The sequence below is a fragment of the Orbicella franksi genome, chromosome 6 (assembly GCF_964199315.1).
Source record: "Orbicella franksi chromosome 6, jaOrbFran1.1, whole genome shotgun sequence".
NCBI lineage: Eukaryota > Metazoa > Cnidaria > Anthozoa > Scleractinia > Merulinidae > Orbicella > Orbicella franksi.
This window is the reverse complement of record NC_138150.1, coordinates 21,016,322-21,033,746: the sequence shown is the minus strand read 5'-3', so window position 1 is coordinate 21,033,746 and position 17,425 is coordinate 21,016,322. Positions and strand designations below refer to the sequence as shown.

The 17,425-nt window shown below is 39.8% G+C and overlaps 2 protein-coding genes across 3 annotated transcripts; one reads left to right on the top strand and one right to left on the bottom strand.

Annotated features, from left to right (window-relative positions):
- The first annotated feature begins 946 nt into the window (after positions 1–946).
- On the top strand, positions 947–9,853 carry LOC145489525 (uncharacterized). The gene is made up of 9 exons (XM_081468507.1): positions 947–1,388; positions 2,227–2,871; positions 3,754–4,113; positions 4,909–5,482; positions 7,363–7,473; positions 8,225–8,272; positions 8,868–8,945; positions 9,032–9,073; positions 9,767–9,853. Exons 1-9 carry the CDS (start codon positions 1,277–1,279, stop codon positions 9,843–9,845), a joined length of 2,049 nt encoding a protein of 682 aa, XP_081324633.1. The 5' UTR covers positions 947–1,276; the 3' UTR covers positions 9,846–9,853.
- Positions 9,854–9,968: 115 nt separating this feature from the next.
- On the bottom strand, positions 9,969–17,385 carry LOC145489526 (winged helix repair factor 1-like). 2 transcript variants are annotated; one of them, XM_081468508.1, is made up of 8 exons: positions 16,955–17,385; positions 16,430–16,581; positions 13,371–13,509; positions 12,942–13,038; positions 12,670–12,767; positions 12,329–12,387; positions 10,782–10,870; positions 9,969–10,240 (listed from the first exon to the last, which is right to left on the bottom strand). In XM_081468508.1, exons 1-8 carry the CDS (start codon positions 17,079–17,081, stop codon positions 10,168–10,170), a joined length of 834 nt encoding a protein of 277 aa, XP_081324634.1. In that variant the 5' UTR covers positions 17,082–17,385; the 3' UTR covers positions 9,969–10,167. The 2 variants fall into 2 exon arrangements, with proteins under 2 accessions (XP_081324634.1, XP_081324636.1); XM_081468510.1 differs by having other exon boundaries at positions 12,329–12,383.
- Between the last annotated feature and the right edge of the window lie 40 nt (positions 17,386–17,425).

Below are 17,425 nucleotides of genomic sequence, written 5' to 3'. Positions count from 1 at the left end.
TCATCATTGATTCAGGGGAGGGTAGTTTTATTTCTTCTCATTTCTTTTATTTCTTTCTTCAAGATGGCTGCTCGGACCGTATATACAGTACTGGGTGAATGTCGCCCCATGGTCGATACCATCAAGCCGATCACGGGGCGATATTTTCTCAGTGCAGCCCTAGCCCTCGCGCTCGCTCAATAGACTATATTCGTATTTTCGGTATTGGACTGAATCTAGCTTGTAATGGAGGCTCATGCGGGGAATATCATTAAAAAGGGAATTCGCGTTTGAAGAGACTCCACGCATTGGCTTCAGTTGCAAGCTAGCTCCAGTGCAATATCGGGAATAAGAATATGGACTATTATGAACATGCCTATCATCACTGTTCATCACCTATCTATAGCTAACAACACATGATTGCGTTCAAACAGCTCAGTCACGTGCGACACCAAAACCGCAGGCTATGAGTGCCCGAGGTTCGTCCCGGCCCAGCCCGGGCCGGTCTTTAGGATTTCAAATGCCCCACGTCCGAGAAATCAGTGAAGTTAGCAATTAATCAATTCTGCACCAGAAATGTAGCTGAGTACCCTTGAATGGCATGTATAGGTTAGTAAAGCCTCACTCGAAAGAAACACTAGATAGTTTAGTATCATGTTATGGTGTGCCATCGGATCAGAGGAGCCGAATAAGTGTTTACCATTAGCGCCGGTTAAAGCTCTACTGGAAAGTCGCTAGCTCAGTCGTTACGGTGAGAAATGCGTGACGAGGAAAGAGATTGTGTCCGCGCACGATGACGCAAGATTTTACACGAACACGGCTGATACAACAAGTAGGTTTAGATTTCCACGAAAAAAAAAAAAAAAATCACACAGGCACCCCGTCAACACATCCTGCCTTAATTGGCATTATTTTAGCTTTTTGGGCACCAATATAAATCTCAACGTCCCCAAAAAGGCACGAGTTTTGCCTTCTAGATTGTAAATCGGATTATTAAAATATCTGGGCATGAAACATCGGAAACACATTCGAAAAACTTCCTTCTCGAACACGGAATCTCCCAGTCCGTTGACATATTAGGAAGTAATATTTCGCCTTTGTAACTGAATTATCATTTTTATGACGTGGTTATTATGTCATGACACTTTAAATTGTCGCCCCTTGTTTACTTTTGTTACCAATATAGCGACAGGGTCACGGCGTAATTGTTATCTAATACTGTGGCCTTTGTTCGTTCTACCATATTGAGGTCAGCACCTAAAGCTCCCATTATTTCACTGTTTGCGGTCTTTTATAAATGACTGAGAAAAACTGGCGAGGGATGTATTTCATCTTGTGGCCTCTGTACGCTTCTAATGTTTGTCACAGAATCCTTGGATTTGTGCTGTTGTGGTGTTTAGCTGGCGAAGGTACGTGTTTAAGCTTGTTTTCTGCAGGGACAGCTGGAAGTATTTCTCTTCTTCATTCGTGTTCCAAATTGGCGCTGTGCAAATGCTGTTGCGTAAAATTGTCCATCACATTAAAACTTAAAAGAGTGGAAATATTGAGCAAGATTTACCTTAAATATAATATTTCGGGAAAGTTAATCTATCAGTTGATTAATATTTAAAATTGCACGATTGAACTGCACATTTTATATCAGCGACAGTCGCAATGAATACTAGTTAATACGTTATTGTTTCAGTAACTGAGATCTAACTAGGATTTTTTCCATGCATCAATGTTCCATTTTCATAAAAAAAATCGACTTGAAGTAGAATAAAGAAATAAAAAATGAAACATGACCTTTTAGTTTCTTTAATTAAAAGCCCACGTGTTTTTTAAACGGCTTTGCAAACATTCCTAACACTTGATGATGCACGAGGTCACTAATACGTGTTCATTTAACTTGTTTGGCGAATTCTTTGCATTTCTAAAAAACACACCGTTCAATTCGAAACTTTAACATCCCCCTCCTCCCACAGTAGCCGTCCCTGGGTCAGTTTGATACTTCGAATATTCGCATCCCCCAAGTAACAAAATTGGTGTTGAAATACCTCACATTAGCGTTACGTTGTGTACTATGCGATCTACCCACGAGAAATACAGAGGAAAAATGAATGAAAAAATGAATGGCATTGGTGTTCCAGGGTTAAATTCTCATGACCTACATAACACTGTATATTTACGTTACTTGGCGAAGTTATACAAAATCGCGCTTAATTGCGTCTTTCGGCAGCGCTAACAGTATCATTGTCATCTGTGTAGTTTCCTCCATGGTATTATGGCCGTCAGGAAGGTATGGATTACCAATGCCTAAGACAGGATGCCCAAAAACAAATGGTTTTCACTGGAATTCCGGGTACATCCTCCAAGACCTTGAAGACACAGATAGCATGACTAGTGTCTTTCCAAACCCATCGCATCTACTGGGATGGGTCTCAAACGACGTCCTGCGGTACTTTTGTATAAAAAACAACGCGTCAGCAGCCGTCGATAGCAAGAGGTTCCGATGGCCCGCGGGAGAATACTGCATCTATCGAAGAGGCTCTAGGTGTCCTGCGGGACTGCAGAGCGGATCGGTGCTTTGGGATGACGAAAACAGCGCCACAGGAACGAACAAGAACAAGCACGCCGGTGTTCTTCCGGCGGGAGCTTACAATCAAGACACAAGAATATTCTTTTGCTGTCAGATTACAGGGTCCCACGATAACCCAATTGAGCTACCAGTCGCCTCGCCTTTCTATCTGATAGCGTTCACACCGCAATGTCAGGAGGTACTGAACTCCATGCACACTATGGAGTACATTAGGTACGATACGGAGGATGACTACAATCATGACCAGAAGTCATTTCCTTATCCTTATGGAGTTAGCTTTCAAGAGCCCACCATATACTACTGTTACTACCAAGGTATTCCAGCTTTTGCTGTGGCCCATTTAATAACGCATGCGTAGTATGCGAGTGGTCTCTCGTGCGTTGCGGCACGAGCAAAGGCGAAGCCTCTAGAGACGAGCCAGAGTCGCACCTTTGCCTTTGCTCGTGCGGCAATGTACGCACGACAGTCGAATTTCGTCGATGAGAAAATAGCAGGAGAAGATTTTCCTATTTAGTAAGGCCCGTAAATCCGCGATTCGATTCTATTAGTATTAATCCTGCTACTAGCGTTCTCTGATTGGCTACGCTACTCATCATCTAACTGTTGTAGATAGTGAGAAGCCTAGTAGTGCGCGCTTGTTAACAAACTGGCGGCCGCTTCTTTGCGTTTTCGAGATGTCTGTGGAAAGGATTTAGATAAAGTTTTGAACGATTAGTAGACTTATACTAAAACAATTGGATTATTCGCTATCGATTTCTATTTCTCTTTCTCAGGCTGCGCCCTCGTCAACTATCACGCGATAGAAATCTCGAGCACATAATCTAATTGTTAACTATTTTTACTCTTACTGCGCGCATTCCCTGCCCAGTGCCAGACAGTGGTGTCAAAGTCTCCTCTTGCTCTTGTAAGAAGTGCCACTGCGCTGTCACGTCACCATGGCGCTGTTAAGGACTTAAGTTTAAGACGTCATATTATTCCAAAAGAATCCTATCAATTTAACATTGTGGGGCAAATACTTAAAAGAAATTCTGAGAAAAGTAAAGAGGGGAGAGCGAGGAGAATTTAAAGACCTAATAAATACAAAGCTAGTCATCATTATCATATACAATTTTCAAACCAAATGACTAGTGGTTAAAATTAAATTTTGATTGTGTTTAGTATGTTCAACATGTCCTATATTCATCGGTTCTGAATAGAGTGTGCATGGACAATGACGGCGCTAACAGGGACATTCTGGAGTCCATACTATCCACTGGACTACAAGAACCACGCCTCGTGCAAGTGGCACATTACTGTCCCGTCGAATTACACCATTTCGGTCAACTTTGAAGACGTCACCCTGGAACGCACTTGCTGTCGGTGTGACTATGTCGAGGTCTGGGAAACTCTGAAGAATGGTTCTGCAGTTTTGATCGCAACGTTTTGCGACGACACAAAACCAGATCCGTCTCAACAGTTTAGATCCACCGGCAACAATGTGACGATTGTTTTTCGCTCGGATGCTACAGTACAAGAAAAAGGATTTAAGGCCAGTTATCGAACAATTCCACTGCCAGGTAAGAAGGTTAATTTCAAATTCAGTCGACATTCAAATTTCGGCATTTACGTATGCATTAATTCTCAGTGCTCAGTTCTCTATGATTTACTATATCAGTTTCATTTCCAGCAGGCAGACACATTGAAATGGGTGAATGTTACTTTAATCACCGAGAGAGCCTTTAATTAGTAATAAGGCTTTCTTTTTCTTTGGCGGGGACGAGGTGGCCTGATCGTAAGAGAGGTGGACTCCAAATCGAGAGGCCTGAGTTCACGAACCATGGTTGGGGGCATGGCGGCGTGTTCTTGGGCAAGACACTTTACTCCCACAGTACCTCTCTACCAGGTGTATAAATGGGTAATAGTGAATTTGATGCGGGTGGTAGCCCTGCGATGAATTAGCACCCCACCCATGGTCAGGGGAAGTAGACATACTTTTAGTCGCTTCAACTCTACAAAAACAGGGATAAGCTCCGGCTTTCTTGGCCACGGCCTGACGTAGACTTAACCCTACCCAGCTTTGTTCTTCAGTGCCACCTTATATCTTGCCTCTGTATGAAGGCGGTCTTGAAGATAATTAAGATATATGTACGACAGTCAGCAATGAGAATTGATCTTTTGAGCGTCTTCCCCTTCTTCACACACAGTGATCACAACGACTTCAACCATCGCCTCCACTGCCGACAGCAACGACACGCGGCGAACGACGACGATTTCTAGATCTTCACACGTAACAACAATTCCCCCGACAAATTCAAGTACGAGTAGTAACGTAGTTACAACTCAGTTCACGAAACAGGACGACACAACGACAGTGGTCAAAACGACTTCAACCATCGCCTCCACTGCCGACAGCAACGACACGCGGCGAACGACGACGATTTCTAGATCTTCACACGTAACAACAATTCCTCCGACAAATTCAAGTACGAGTAGTAACGTAGTTACAACTCAGTTCACGAAACAGGACGACACAACGACAGTGGTCGAAACGACTTCAACCATCGCCCCCACTGCCGACAGCCGCGAGACGCAGAAAGCAACAACTACATCTTCACACGTAGCAACAACCCCTGAGACGAAAAAGAACGACACCACGACAATTTCTTTTAGAAATATTTCCACGAGGACATTAACAACTGAACGAGACACTACTGCTCGGTCAAGTGACCTCGCTACAGAGACGTCCACAACTGAATTTACATCTAAACAACGTATTTCACCAACCGAGCTCGGTAAAAGTACTGCGACGAATACAGACGGTGTTAAAAAAGCCAGAAATGAAAGCGCTTCTAAAGGGAATGTTTTCGTCATCGTCGGTGTGATTGCGTGCTTGATTGTGATTGGTGGAGCTGCGGCAGGAACGCTGTTTTGGTTCTGGAAAAAACGGTTAGTTCAATGTGTCTGTCAAGCTTTCTGTTTCTTTTCTTAAAAAAAGAAAAAGTTTCTTCTTAGTCACATAAGCACGAATACTTGTTCGTTGACTATGTGACGATTTATGACTTCCGACCTGGTGAATTTTCTACACTTTACGGAAAATGTTAGTAACACACGTGTTCTTTTCGGTTATTATTTTCTTCTCAACTCCATTTGGTCACTTTGAAAAAGTATTCAAAAAGTATGTAATTTTTTTTTTTTTTCAATTGCCAAATTTTTCACGAAGGTGACCGGCACTCGGTGTACGTACGTGATCTCTGCTCAAATCATCAATTTTCGTTGTAATTTCAGATAGCACTCAATTGACTATGACTTCTCCGATTAAATTGGGCCCGAAGATTGTCCCTTCCGTTTTTTAAAGGTTTTAAAACTAGGGGACCGTTCATTTTTTATCAGGTAGGGGGGGCTGCTGGGATTTGGGGGGGGGGCATGCGAAAAAAAATGGCTTTCGAGGGGGGGCCATCCCAAAAAAATAAGGGAAAAAGGGGGGGTCACGTGAAATATTTTAGTAAAACTTTAAAATTGCATAATGTTTGAATATCAAAAAAATTGCTATGGAATAAACATACAAGGCAGGATACAAATTTATTACAAACTTTCCTTCTGCTTTAAAAAAACGTTTGGCGACAAAAAGCATTTGTAGCTACTGAAAAGAAGTATTTAACACTGTTATTTTCGAATGCAACTTTCACTGGCACTCATCTTCATCTTCGCTGTCGTCGAGTTCTTCGTCGCCGCTTGTGCTGCTATGGGAGTCTCTTTCACCGATGCTGCAAGAAGCAGCAATGCTTTCCATCAGAGTGTACTCTTCAGGGTACATGAAGGTGTAAACATAATCTCTGACTTCCCGCTCAAGGTTGGTGGTGATTCTGCTTCTTGCAGCATTGGTGAAATAATTCCCTTCCAAGAGCTGTGCGATGTATGGCCCATCTCTTCTAAATAACGATGTGGCAACATCCTCAACTTTAATACACTCTTCCGGGACGGCCGTTCTAGGAGGGTACACAAGGCATTGTGGAAGATCATTTCCTAGCGGGTTTCCAACACAGATTCCATAAACTCATTGGACGTTGTTTTCAGTCCGCTTCCTCTTTCTTTCATTTGACTTTCTGCGGTTTTCTTTTTTCCTTCTCCTTTTGTTGGTGTGCTGTTTGAGTATGCCCTTGAATATGCTGTTATAATTGCTCTTATTTTTTAGTGCTTCCATGTCCTGCGTGACCTTCGTCAACTTAGCTTCTATACATTTGATCTGTTTTACATTAAAACTGTGGGCACTCATCAATTCAGATGAGGGAGATGCCAATGAGAGGCCAAATGCCACACGCTCAGGGCGAGTCATAACTAGGAGATCCAAAATTGACTTCTCTTTCTTTTGATTTGTTTTTCAAACAACAGCTCTCTGTAGTATAGGGATTGTAAATACTGTCTTCACAGTGAACACAAAACGTGAAGTAGGGGGATAATAGAGAAATATTAAAAAAGTTGAAATCTAAATATTGTTTGTTCAATTTTTTTTTTGGGGGGGGGGTCATCTCAAAAAAATGACCGCTATAAGGGGGGGGGGGGCATTTGAAAAAATTGGTAAGCTGAGGGGGGGTCATGCGATTTTTAAATGGTGCTTCCCAAATCCCACCAGCCCCCCCTCCCTCATAAAAAATGAACGGTCCCTAGCTTGTTTTCACAAGGCTTGTCTCTGTTATCGATGTTGTATCATCACTCTCATACATGTAGATTTTGTCATCAGTTTACTTGTTCCTCTATTTTCCTTACATAATTAAACATTACACCCATAATGCCAGTTGAACATTAGAAAACTGTGATTTTTGCTGCAGCAGTATCAAAAGGAATCACAATAATCGGAATACGCTAGTTGTAAGCTTCACATCAGCTGAGAAAGCAGTCGATATATCAAACAACTCGTCATGGGACATGTACCAAGGAAGGTAAGTCTTAAAGCTGTATATGGCCGCGCCCTTCAGAAAAAACGTTTTGTATACGAGCATCACAAAGACATCTATTCAAGCCTTTCTTCATATTTTGGCAAGATGACGGCTGTAAATTTTACAATACACAGCCCATAAAGTGGAAGGAAATTTATATTTTTGCAATATTTGTCCCTGTACTTACGACATTGTGTATGCTAGGTTTAGAGATGTTAGACTCACTAAACTTTTCTGTACGTTGTTACGCTACGAATGATGGGTAAATGTATTAGTTGCCATCTTTCTTCCTACGGAGGATTGATTGCGGCTTGACTGAAGGTTCTGGAGTCTCAGCAAGATGGAGAGAAATCATGAATTTTTTATTCATTCCGATTTATGATTTCTGACTGGATCGTGATTTATCGACTGGCGAGTGTTGTTCTTTCTTAAAGCAAGAACAACAGAACAACAATTTAACGATTTGGATGCAGTGGAGATTAACCTCTTGTCTGTAGTTAACACCAAAGTCATTTAGATATCATTCATTCACTCACAGGTATATCTGTGACTTTCTTCATTTCAAATTGGCAGAACAATCTGTTGTCCTTCCATGGTTACATTCAGTGAAGAAAACGACACGATGAACGTCACGAGACCGGGTTAGAAAGCCAGTACAATCACTGTTATGACTCGCTTTGCTTACTCAGCCCAGTGCATTGAACTGAAATATACAAATAAAGAAGTACAAAAATATATTTTGTTTTTCTTTCAGCGTTGCAATTGATACCGTTACTGAAAGCGATAACCCATTGTATGAAAGGTAAGAAAGTATTTTACATTCTCCATGAGCTCCGGACTACAACCACCCTTACAAGAACTGTCATAGCCACATCTATTTTATTCTTAATTAAAAGTGACTAAAAGTAATTGCGGTTCAAGAGAGGAAACGAGAACAAAGAAAAAATAACTAGGGGCACGGGGTTAACAAAGGCCACGTACGTCCACTACGCCAGAGCAATCTACAAACGCAACAATTACCGGTCATTTTGAATTTGTGTTTGAGGGAAACTCGGGCAGACAAATCACATGATTATCATGACGCCATCTTTTTCAAAACGTTTTCTGTCGACACGACAAAACGATAAGCCGGCGTTTTCAAATTCCTCCGGTTTCAAGAGCGTTTTTGAAAAGCTCTGCTTTCGTGACGGATTAGTGTGGACAGTAGGCCTAACCGCAGAGGCAAAGATGCGTTTTCAAATTTTGCGGGCCTAGTGTGGATGGGTAAATGTAAATGTACAGCAAATGTATGGTTAACAGTGAAGAGAATTCGTATTTCAAGCTGAGGACCAGAAAGATTAACAAAGAGTTATTTGCATGTATTCCAGCGGAATAAAATGTGTTTTTTTTTTAAACAGAGATTGTCTGGAGAATTCAGCGAAGGATGGGCTCAACGGTGAAATCAGAGAGAGTGAAAATCCATTATACGCCAGCAGGTGAGAAAATAACCGAACATTCCATTCTCCTTACTACATAGTAAAGTTGGATTGTGACACGTAATTTTCCACTTTTTATCTTCCAGCGTTGAAACTGTCAAGGAAAGTGACAACCCCATGTATGAAAGGTAAACAGGCATTTTATGCTGCGACCTCAGCTCTCTGATGCGGTAGCGATACAAAACTTCTGGTTTCTGACCGTCGACAGTTCTGAAATGAGATCCCATTTTCGTCCTATACAATGTCAGAATGTAGAGGGGGGAGGGGAGGGTACTCCCATGTAAAAGCATACAGAGCCCTGTAAAAAACCTTGCTGATAAAAACAACGGCGTTTAGTCTAACACCATGTAGTTTACATCTCTAACAGTGACGACCACCATTGTTTCCCTTTAATATTGGAGTCCCCAGGGGTAAATGGTCGCACAGCGGGACCACATGGACGCAAAATGTTGTATGGTCAACTCGTGATTTTCAGTGTTGGAGACAAGTTAGACCTGAATTAAATATTTTTACAGCGTAACGGTGTGGTCAAATGGTTCCAACACTTTCGGCATCGCTCTGCACCTTTCATTGGAACAAGAGGCAGTTACGTCATCATCATCAACAGTCTTTATCGTGCCATGGCACGCCTATGGCCCTTGAGACAACCACACTGGTAGTCTTCGTCACAGATGCATCTTATGCAGTTTTCAAATCTTACGTTTTGGCGCCTCTCTTTCACCTAAGACACCCGCAAACTGCACAAAGTTCCGGGGGCATGAATTAACATTGGATCAAGTTTGCCTTCAATGTTAATACTTCTGCTAATTTTGTTATTTCAGTATGGATAATGCCTTAAAAGGAACAGTCCAAGATGACATCTACAGTCTCGTTTATGAGAGGTATTTATTGAAGTTTTAAAAGCCATCGACATTTCGTTTCCTTCATCTGAAAGGTTGCTTTTCATGTGGTTGAAAATCTGATACTGAACAACATAGAGATATAACACACAGCATACAATAAGTTCGAACCTGGAGGAATACAATAAATATAAATATTACAGGGACAGCTGATGTTATAATCGCACTTCTTATGTCTTCTATCATTTCAGGATGATTTAAGCCAGAGTAAGATGAAGTCAAGATGTCTTCACCACAGACAAGAATTTTTAATGTATAATTGCTATCCTGCAGAACGTTTCACAGAAACAATTACTATCCTTCCAATTAGAAGAAATCACGTGTCATCTCTTAGACCTCGCCCGGCTTTCTGATTGGATATCCAGTCTAAGCAATCGTCCTGAAGTGGTTTCCACGCTGTAAGCGTAAAAAAGGAAATTACAGAATCAATGTTACTAAATGAATGTCAGTGAATATATATATTATCTTCATGTGAATATGTACCCGTCTTTGAGCGACAAATAAAATACAGCTCGCAAACTGACTGTCGTTCGATGATTCCCACGCCTTCACGGTCCAACCCTTCGATCTTCCGAAGTGCCTCTGCTCAGTATTTCCAGAGAAATACTGAACAGCAGTTAGAAATTCAGAAATTACGAACATCAGTTAACGAATACTAAACAGGAGTTCTTTTATCGATAAGAGGCAGCTTTGCTGCAGTTGTTCACAACTAAGCCATCATCAGTGGTGTCTCTTGCCGGCTGTGTAGGCAATCTGACATGCGCAGTTAACACTAGTTAATCCAGGCCCTTGAATCAATTTCTTTTTCACACTTTATTTTTCCAACTTCCTAACGAACTCTCTATTCTGACAAAGTCCTGATCTCACTTTAAAATCTCAGAAATGGAGAGGAGTCAGGATTTAGAACTGAGTCAGCTAGAAGTACATTAGCCGTTACCTCTTGACAATTTCAGCGCCGGTTATGTCATATACGTGGTAAGCTATTCCAAGTTTGGAATGGCTGTCGAATTTACGGGTAAGAAGATCCTGTAAAATGACACAGAATATAACAATTTTAGCCCTAAAAAGTGATGCGCGAGAATATTCACTCACCATACAAATGGTAAGGTAACGGGGGTGTTGTAAGGTCATGGACGTTTCATAATAGTTCGGGTTCAAAACCAAGTAATACGGTCTTAATCACGAAACACGTTGCTGCAACTCACAACACAGGAGCATGGCAATACAAGAAAGTAAACCTCGAACGACAACGATATGAAACTTAAAACGTGTAACGCAATCATTACATGAACATCATAAGTCAAAGAGCACACTGAAATAACAAACTACGTAAGCTCTAAAATACAGAGCTAGTGGACTGGTGTAAATAATAGAGGGCCAACTCATTATATTACCTGTTTAGCTACCTTAAGTTGCTTTCCGAACCCAGCAAAACATCATGGTCTTTTGTCACGGTCAGTGCACATGTACATGGATCGTGAGGAAGGTTATTTTTGATCTACCCAACAAGAGGGAATGCTTCTTTGTTTTTGTCAAATCCAGCATAATTTTCAGGGTTTTGGTACCTAACATAATTACGTGTAGTAATACTTTTTAGTTAAACAAAATATAACGATAATGATATTTCTTCAAAGCCAACATCCAATGTACAGTACAGCTATTCTGTAAACCAGAACATGCATGACGCAATCATGGTGTGTTGTTTGTGAGTAACAACATGTAACATAATATTTGCGATGTGTTCAAACTCTACCACAATGCAACGCTTTTTGTTTTTCGAAATCCAATTCAGTGCAAGTTAACTGTAAACTTTGCTTTAAACCCAGCAAAGCCTACAGATTTTTGTAATGCTGCATGTAATGCAGTATGTGAAACCCAACGTGCAATTAAAGTAAAACGATGATTTTTTACCCCACGTTTTTAATAAAAATGCTACTAAATCATGATTTAAATAAATCCCTTTTTAAACTCGGAAGTGTATTTTTACATGTACATGTATTTCTTTTCAATCTCAATGTTACTGTACATGTAAGTTATACATTTCACTGTTTATTGAACCGTGTAACGCAATTTTGGTACAACACAACCTAAAATAATGCAACACTTTTTTTTACATATAAGTTTTAAAATTCAATATACAGGTATGTGACGCTGTTTTGTTACACCCAACATGGGTGTTGTAATTAAACCCAAGGTAGTGTTACACTTTTTTGTAATGTTCCCAGTAATGTACACTGTACACTCAACCTTCCCAGCTTACAAGTAGGTGTAGGAAATACATTGTTGAATTTCCTTTCAGAGCCAAATTGAGATGTTCTTTTTCAACCCAACCTAAACATTATGCATGGCTAACTCATTCTTATGAATGCACACCAACACAGTGTAAAGAGTGTTCTTTCCACTTTACAAAAAGAGGAAAAATAAAAACTTTACAAAAGGAACTTTAATAAGAATGTGTTATTAATTAAAACCATTGGCTAATACCTTCTCAAGAATCTCACGATATTTCCGTTGTCGGAACATTCGAATAAGAGCCTTTCTTCCTTTGAGAGATATAAAAAGCAACAAAAGAAACAAGATAAGATCAGCATAAAACTGAATAAAACAAACAAAGAAAATAATTAAAATTAACGCATAAGTGCACCATAGCAAGTGATGGAATTATACACAAAAAGAAATAAAATAATGAACAACAACAACAACAACAAAGGAACAAATGTGTGGTGAGATACTTTCCAAACCAGAACATTACAGTTGACTCAGAAGATTTTTTTGAAGTACATGTAATCATGTGAGTGGGGAAAATTAAAATAATGTTGCCTTACCATTAGAAAAGTTTTTCATGAAGATACCTGCACCAGGAATAGACAACCACCAGCTTCCAATGTCCCTGGTTGTAAGGACACCAGTGTTGACAAGTTGGCTGAAAAAAATAAACACAAAACCCAGCTGTACAGTTGTATTTACATGAACATGTACACCATTATATTGTCTGGTACTTGTCAATCTTTAAAATAAATTTTAAAAAAAGATTGTATGGCATAGATGTGCTTGTTGAAAAGAGGTACATTTGGAAAACATAATTATTTTGACTTACGTTATCTCCTCCTCAGAGAGTTTATATTTCCCAACTGCAACAGTTTTACTTATACTGACATCTATATGACTTGGAAGGACATCATTAACAAATTTGTCTAAAAGAACAAAAGCAAGCTTAATGAGGCAATAATATTTCTTTTTTGTCCATCTAAGTTAACACCTAGAGACACTGTAGACTGAATAAAATAATTTTTCAATGTATAATGACAAAAGGGAAAAAAAGAAAAAAAACTATACCTAAACAAATAAAAAAACACAAATATTAAACAAACAGACAAAAAAACAAAACAAAAAAACCCCAAAAAACAAAAACAAAACAGCAAACATTTAGAAAAGGCAAAAACAACACCAAAAACAACAACAACAAAAAACATATATACCTACATGACCCATGTATACATGTAATTTACAATGGCCTGAAACTAACCTATAGTAAGAAGAATGCTGGAATCACTCACTCTGGACTTGATGTGGGAAATGTAGTCATCAGTGAGCAAAACGCCAAACTCATCAGACCCTGACGTCAGTTTAAAAAGGCGAATTACATTCTCCTCCCAAAGCTTATTCTGAAAGTAAGTTGAGCGGTGTCATTTTATTGAAAAGTAAATTAGTGGGTTATGATGAGTGACTGCTTAATACACTAAGTCCATTTGTGGCAATAGTAATGTAGACAGGTAAATAGATTCCCTGTAGTATGTACATTTGTATTACCCTGTATATGACTGAGAAAATTTACTCATTGTGATTGGCTGAGAGCAGGCCGCAGTGCAAATAAACATGGGCATTCATAATTTTGTAATCATGTAATAAATGAGCAATAGGCCATATTTGTATTCTTGGTACTGGACTGGAACTAGCTTGCAACTGAGGCTAATGCAGGGAGTCTTTTCAAATGTAAATGACATTTGTCGCATTCTAATGATATTCCCCCGCATAAGCCTCTATTGCAAGCTAGTTCCAGTCCAATATCGCGAATACGAATATGGCCTACTGAATGTAATCTTCAGGAAGTAAGGATTTACACTAATTGTGATATTTGTGAATTCTCCCGGATTGTACTTACCTAAAGGCTTATGCAATTTGCAGAAAATTTTCAAATATCACTGGTAGTGTGAATCCCTAATTGCACTGGTACTCATATGATTATCTTACATATAAGAGTCAAGCTCAGTCTAATGAGTAAAACTTGATGCAATCACTGTGAATCGTTCTGGCTACTCATTTATAACATGTACTGTCATGTACATTGCACATTGTACACGGCAGCTGTTAAAAATGCTGTAAGCTTCTAGTAAATGTATTTAATTAATGTTACATACACTGTAATATATACGTGAACATGTACAGCTCCATGCCAATTTAATCCAAGTCAAATTTGAAACATCCCTGGACAGATCATTGATGAGAGTGCAGATCAGTGACAAGAGTTCCACACAGTACCACAGCTAAGCATGAACAGCTGATCAATCATATGGTTATTTATATGGTCTTATAGCGCCATTTGGGTCCCCCCTCCCCTTTGGTACTCTCAAAAATATGTTTCTTACTAAACCTGCCATTAAGCAGGGCAGTCAAAAGGGCCGTGATCCGTAACACCTGCTGCAGCTAAGTATGTTTGATGGGCCCTTGCTGTCACGGGTGAACTGGACTACAGTAGATACAATTCACTCAATAGGTAACAAATTTGTTACAGGTGTGAAGATCAAGGCTACAGAAGAGTCAAAAGTTCATGACAGCTCTTAATAAGTGTATGGACACATCCTGGAAACAGAGGAAAATGCTTCACAAACTTGTCTTCATGACTGACTGATTTTAAGGGTTGGGATTTTTCAATAATTAGAAATAGCATGACTGCGTTCATTTTTGAACCTCTCACTATGAACATCTGTGTAATACATACAACTCTTTGTAGTTCACGTGATCCCAGAGAAATCAAAATGACATAATTTTTAGCTCTAAAATAAGGACACCTGTGTAATATGGACAATTAGCTCTGCCCCTTCCACAATCACATTTAAGGTCACCGTATACCTTCAGGGGTGTCTCACGTCCAAGCGATGTAGCGCGTCCGGTTTAAGCTGTAGATACCTAAACCCCTATATCAAATTAAAGCTTATAGAGCTGGCTATCAAACTATACCCAACATTTTGAAATAAAATGAACTGCCGATTTTTTCACGGCCACTAAATGCGAGCATCCTAATCACCTTTTGGAAGCTACAAGTCAAAGTGAATTTTGTTTTTCGCCAATTTATTTTTTTCCTCGGTTTCAGGACAAAAAGCGCTAAAAAAGTGTGTCTGCGTTTTGCCACATTCAATTGCAGTAAAAAGTTACAGAACATTTTCAAAAGAGGATTTAAAAAATGTGAAGTGATTGTACAAACATTGCTCTCGGAGAAAAAATATTTCGAAATAAACAATTCGCAGACATGTTTTTGCTTTTTATATGTTAATCTAGCTACTGTCCAAATTTGAGGGCAATCAAACAAATCCCCTTTGAGTTGTAACTCTTTAAAGTGTCTGCTTCAAGCGAAAAAATTTATTCGAGAAAACAGCGCTAAGAAAAATCTCTTACTTCGCAAACAAACTCCGCCCACAAACACCTTCAACTGGTTTCTCAGATCACTGAGCCAATCAGCGCTTGGAAAATTTACTACCATTAACTCGCGGTGAAATTTACGCGTGAATCTCGAAAAAACCCTTGTGTTTCGCAATGCGCTCAAGGCGGAGAGATAATTTTTCTGTAGCTCGGTTTTTCTTGAAGCTGGTCTGGCAAAATGGGGAAGACGTAGAAGGATACGAACGCTAGAGTGGCTGGGCGACGAGAACAAACTGAACAAAAGAAAGCGCGGCGGAGCAAATGTGCATGGATAATATTCCAATGGATCTCAATGAGTTGGACGATTCATCGGTATCGGACTCAACAAAAGAGTCAATGTAAACGTCGCTGTTATAGCTGTCGAGTTCCCAAATTTTTACAGAATCTTTCTCTACTCTTGACTCGATCTTTTTGCCCGCTTGATACGATAGCTATAGCTTCATCCGCGAGGCCAACTTTCGCTTCTTCACTCATTGATGTGTTTTCATTCGTTCTTCGCTTTTTCGAACTGGTAAACAGAGTTTTCCGTGGTCCATGTTTACTTATAACTTAATAGAATTACATCTAATACGAAAAATGCTTGGATCTGAGTAGCCAGCCAATTCGTGGTATCCATATATTCCTGCGAAAGTAGTCTCGGTTGATTGCGTACACGTTATAGGGCTGTCAATCAAGTGGGAACTTTTACTTCCGGCCGTAATGTAAAACCTCCATTTCTCCGCCAATATTGAGTTTTTTTCAATTTTGTTTTCAGAAATTAGAGATTACTCTTCGACCATTACTTTGAACCAAAAATCCAAATTTGAAGAAAATTGCCGATCTGAAGGTACATGTATACTGTAACCTTAAAGAGGCTTAGAGGTACATTACTTGTGCGATAAAACTTACCAACTGTCTGTCAACCAGTGTTTTGTCTTTCACCACACAATATATCTGATGCTTGAGGATAATAGCTGGAATTTTCCCTTCAAACTTGCTCAGTGGAACAACTGACTTCAGGAATAATATGGCAGCTTTTGTATCACTTGGTGCTTCAAAGTCTATACATGTACGCATGGATGACAAGGAGAAAGGGGAAATTAATTGCAACTGAACAGCTGCAAGAGGTCTTATTGTTTCCAACGCTAATTAGAGTTTTGTTTTTTGCTAAAGGTGAAACAAGGAAATCTTTAATTTGCTTCAATTATGTTAAGCTTAATTACAGTCGGTAGATGTTGCTGCTAGTTCAATCCATGAAGTGGTCTGTGGCTTATCATGGAATATGCTATACAGTGAAAACTGTTAAATTACTGACTCGACATGTTGATTAAGAAGTTATACATATTTCTGCGCCAATTGAAGGTAACTGTTTATATCTTTATCTGGGAAACTCCACGTACAATTAAAACTGGAAAGAAATAAAAGTAAACCCACCAAAATGGCCGTCTCCGTCCGGCGAAATGGAGGTATCTCCGTCACTTGAGTCTGGTACAGGGCGCTTATTAGAAGTGAAGTTCTCTGGAAAACCATCCGCATTTAACCGCGAACGTTTGGAAGTCATGAATCTCACTAAAACAACCAAGTTCGATTACTTTTTTTCAGCGCACACTAAGCGATGGCTGCCATCTTGAATCATTGAGTTCTTTTTCCCAGTCTCTCTCCTATACTAGCTAACACCGCTGGTTGGAGGCAGTGCGGGCATCTCGATGGGTAATCCTTTGCATCAGCAGACATTAGAAGCAATATTTTCAGACAATACGAATCGCTCGGCGTAGAAAAACGTACGTAACCCTAAGCCTTCCTTTCTTCCTCGTTAATTCTGCTCTCATTAAGTTGCAGTTAGAGAGAATGACCGCCACGCCTGAAGTCCTATGCAAATTTTCAGGTTGAACGCTTTGGTGCCAT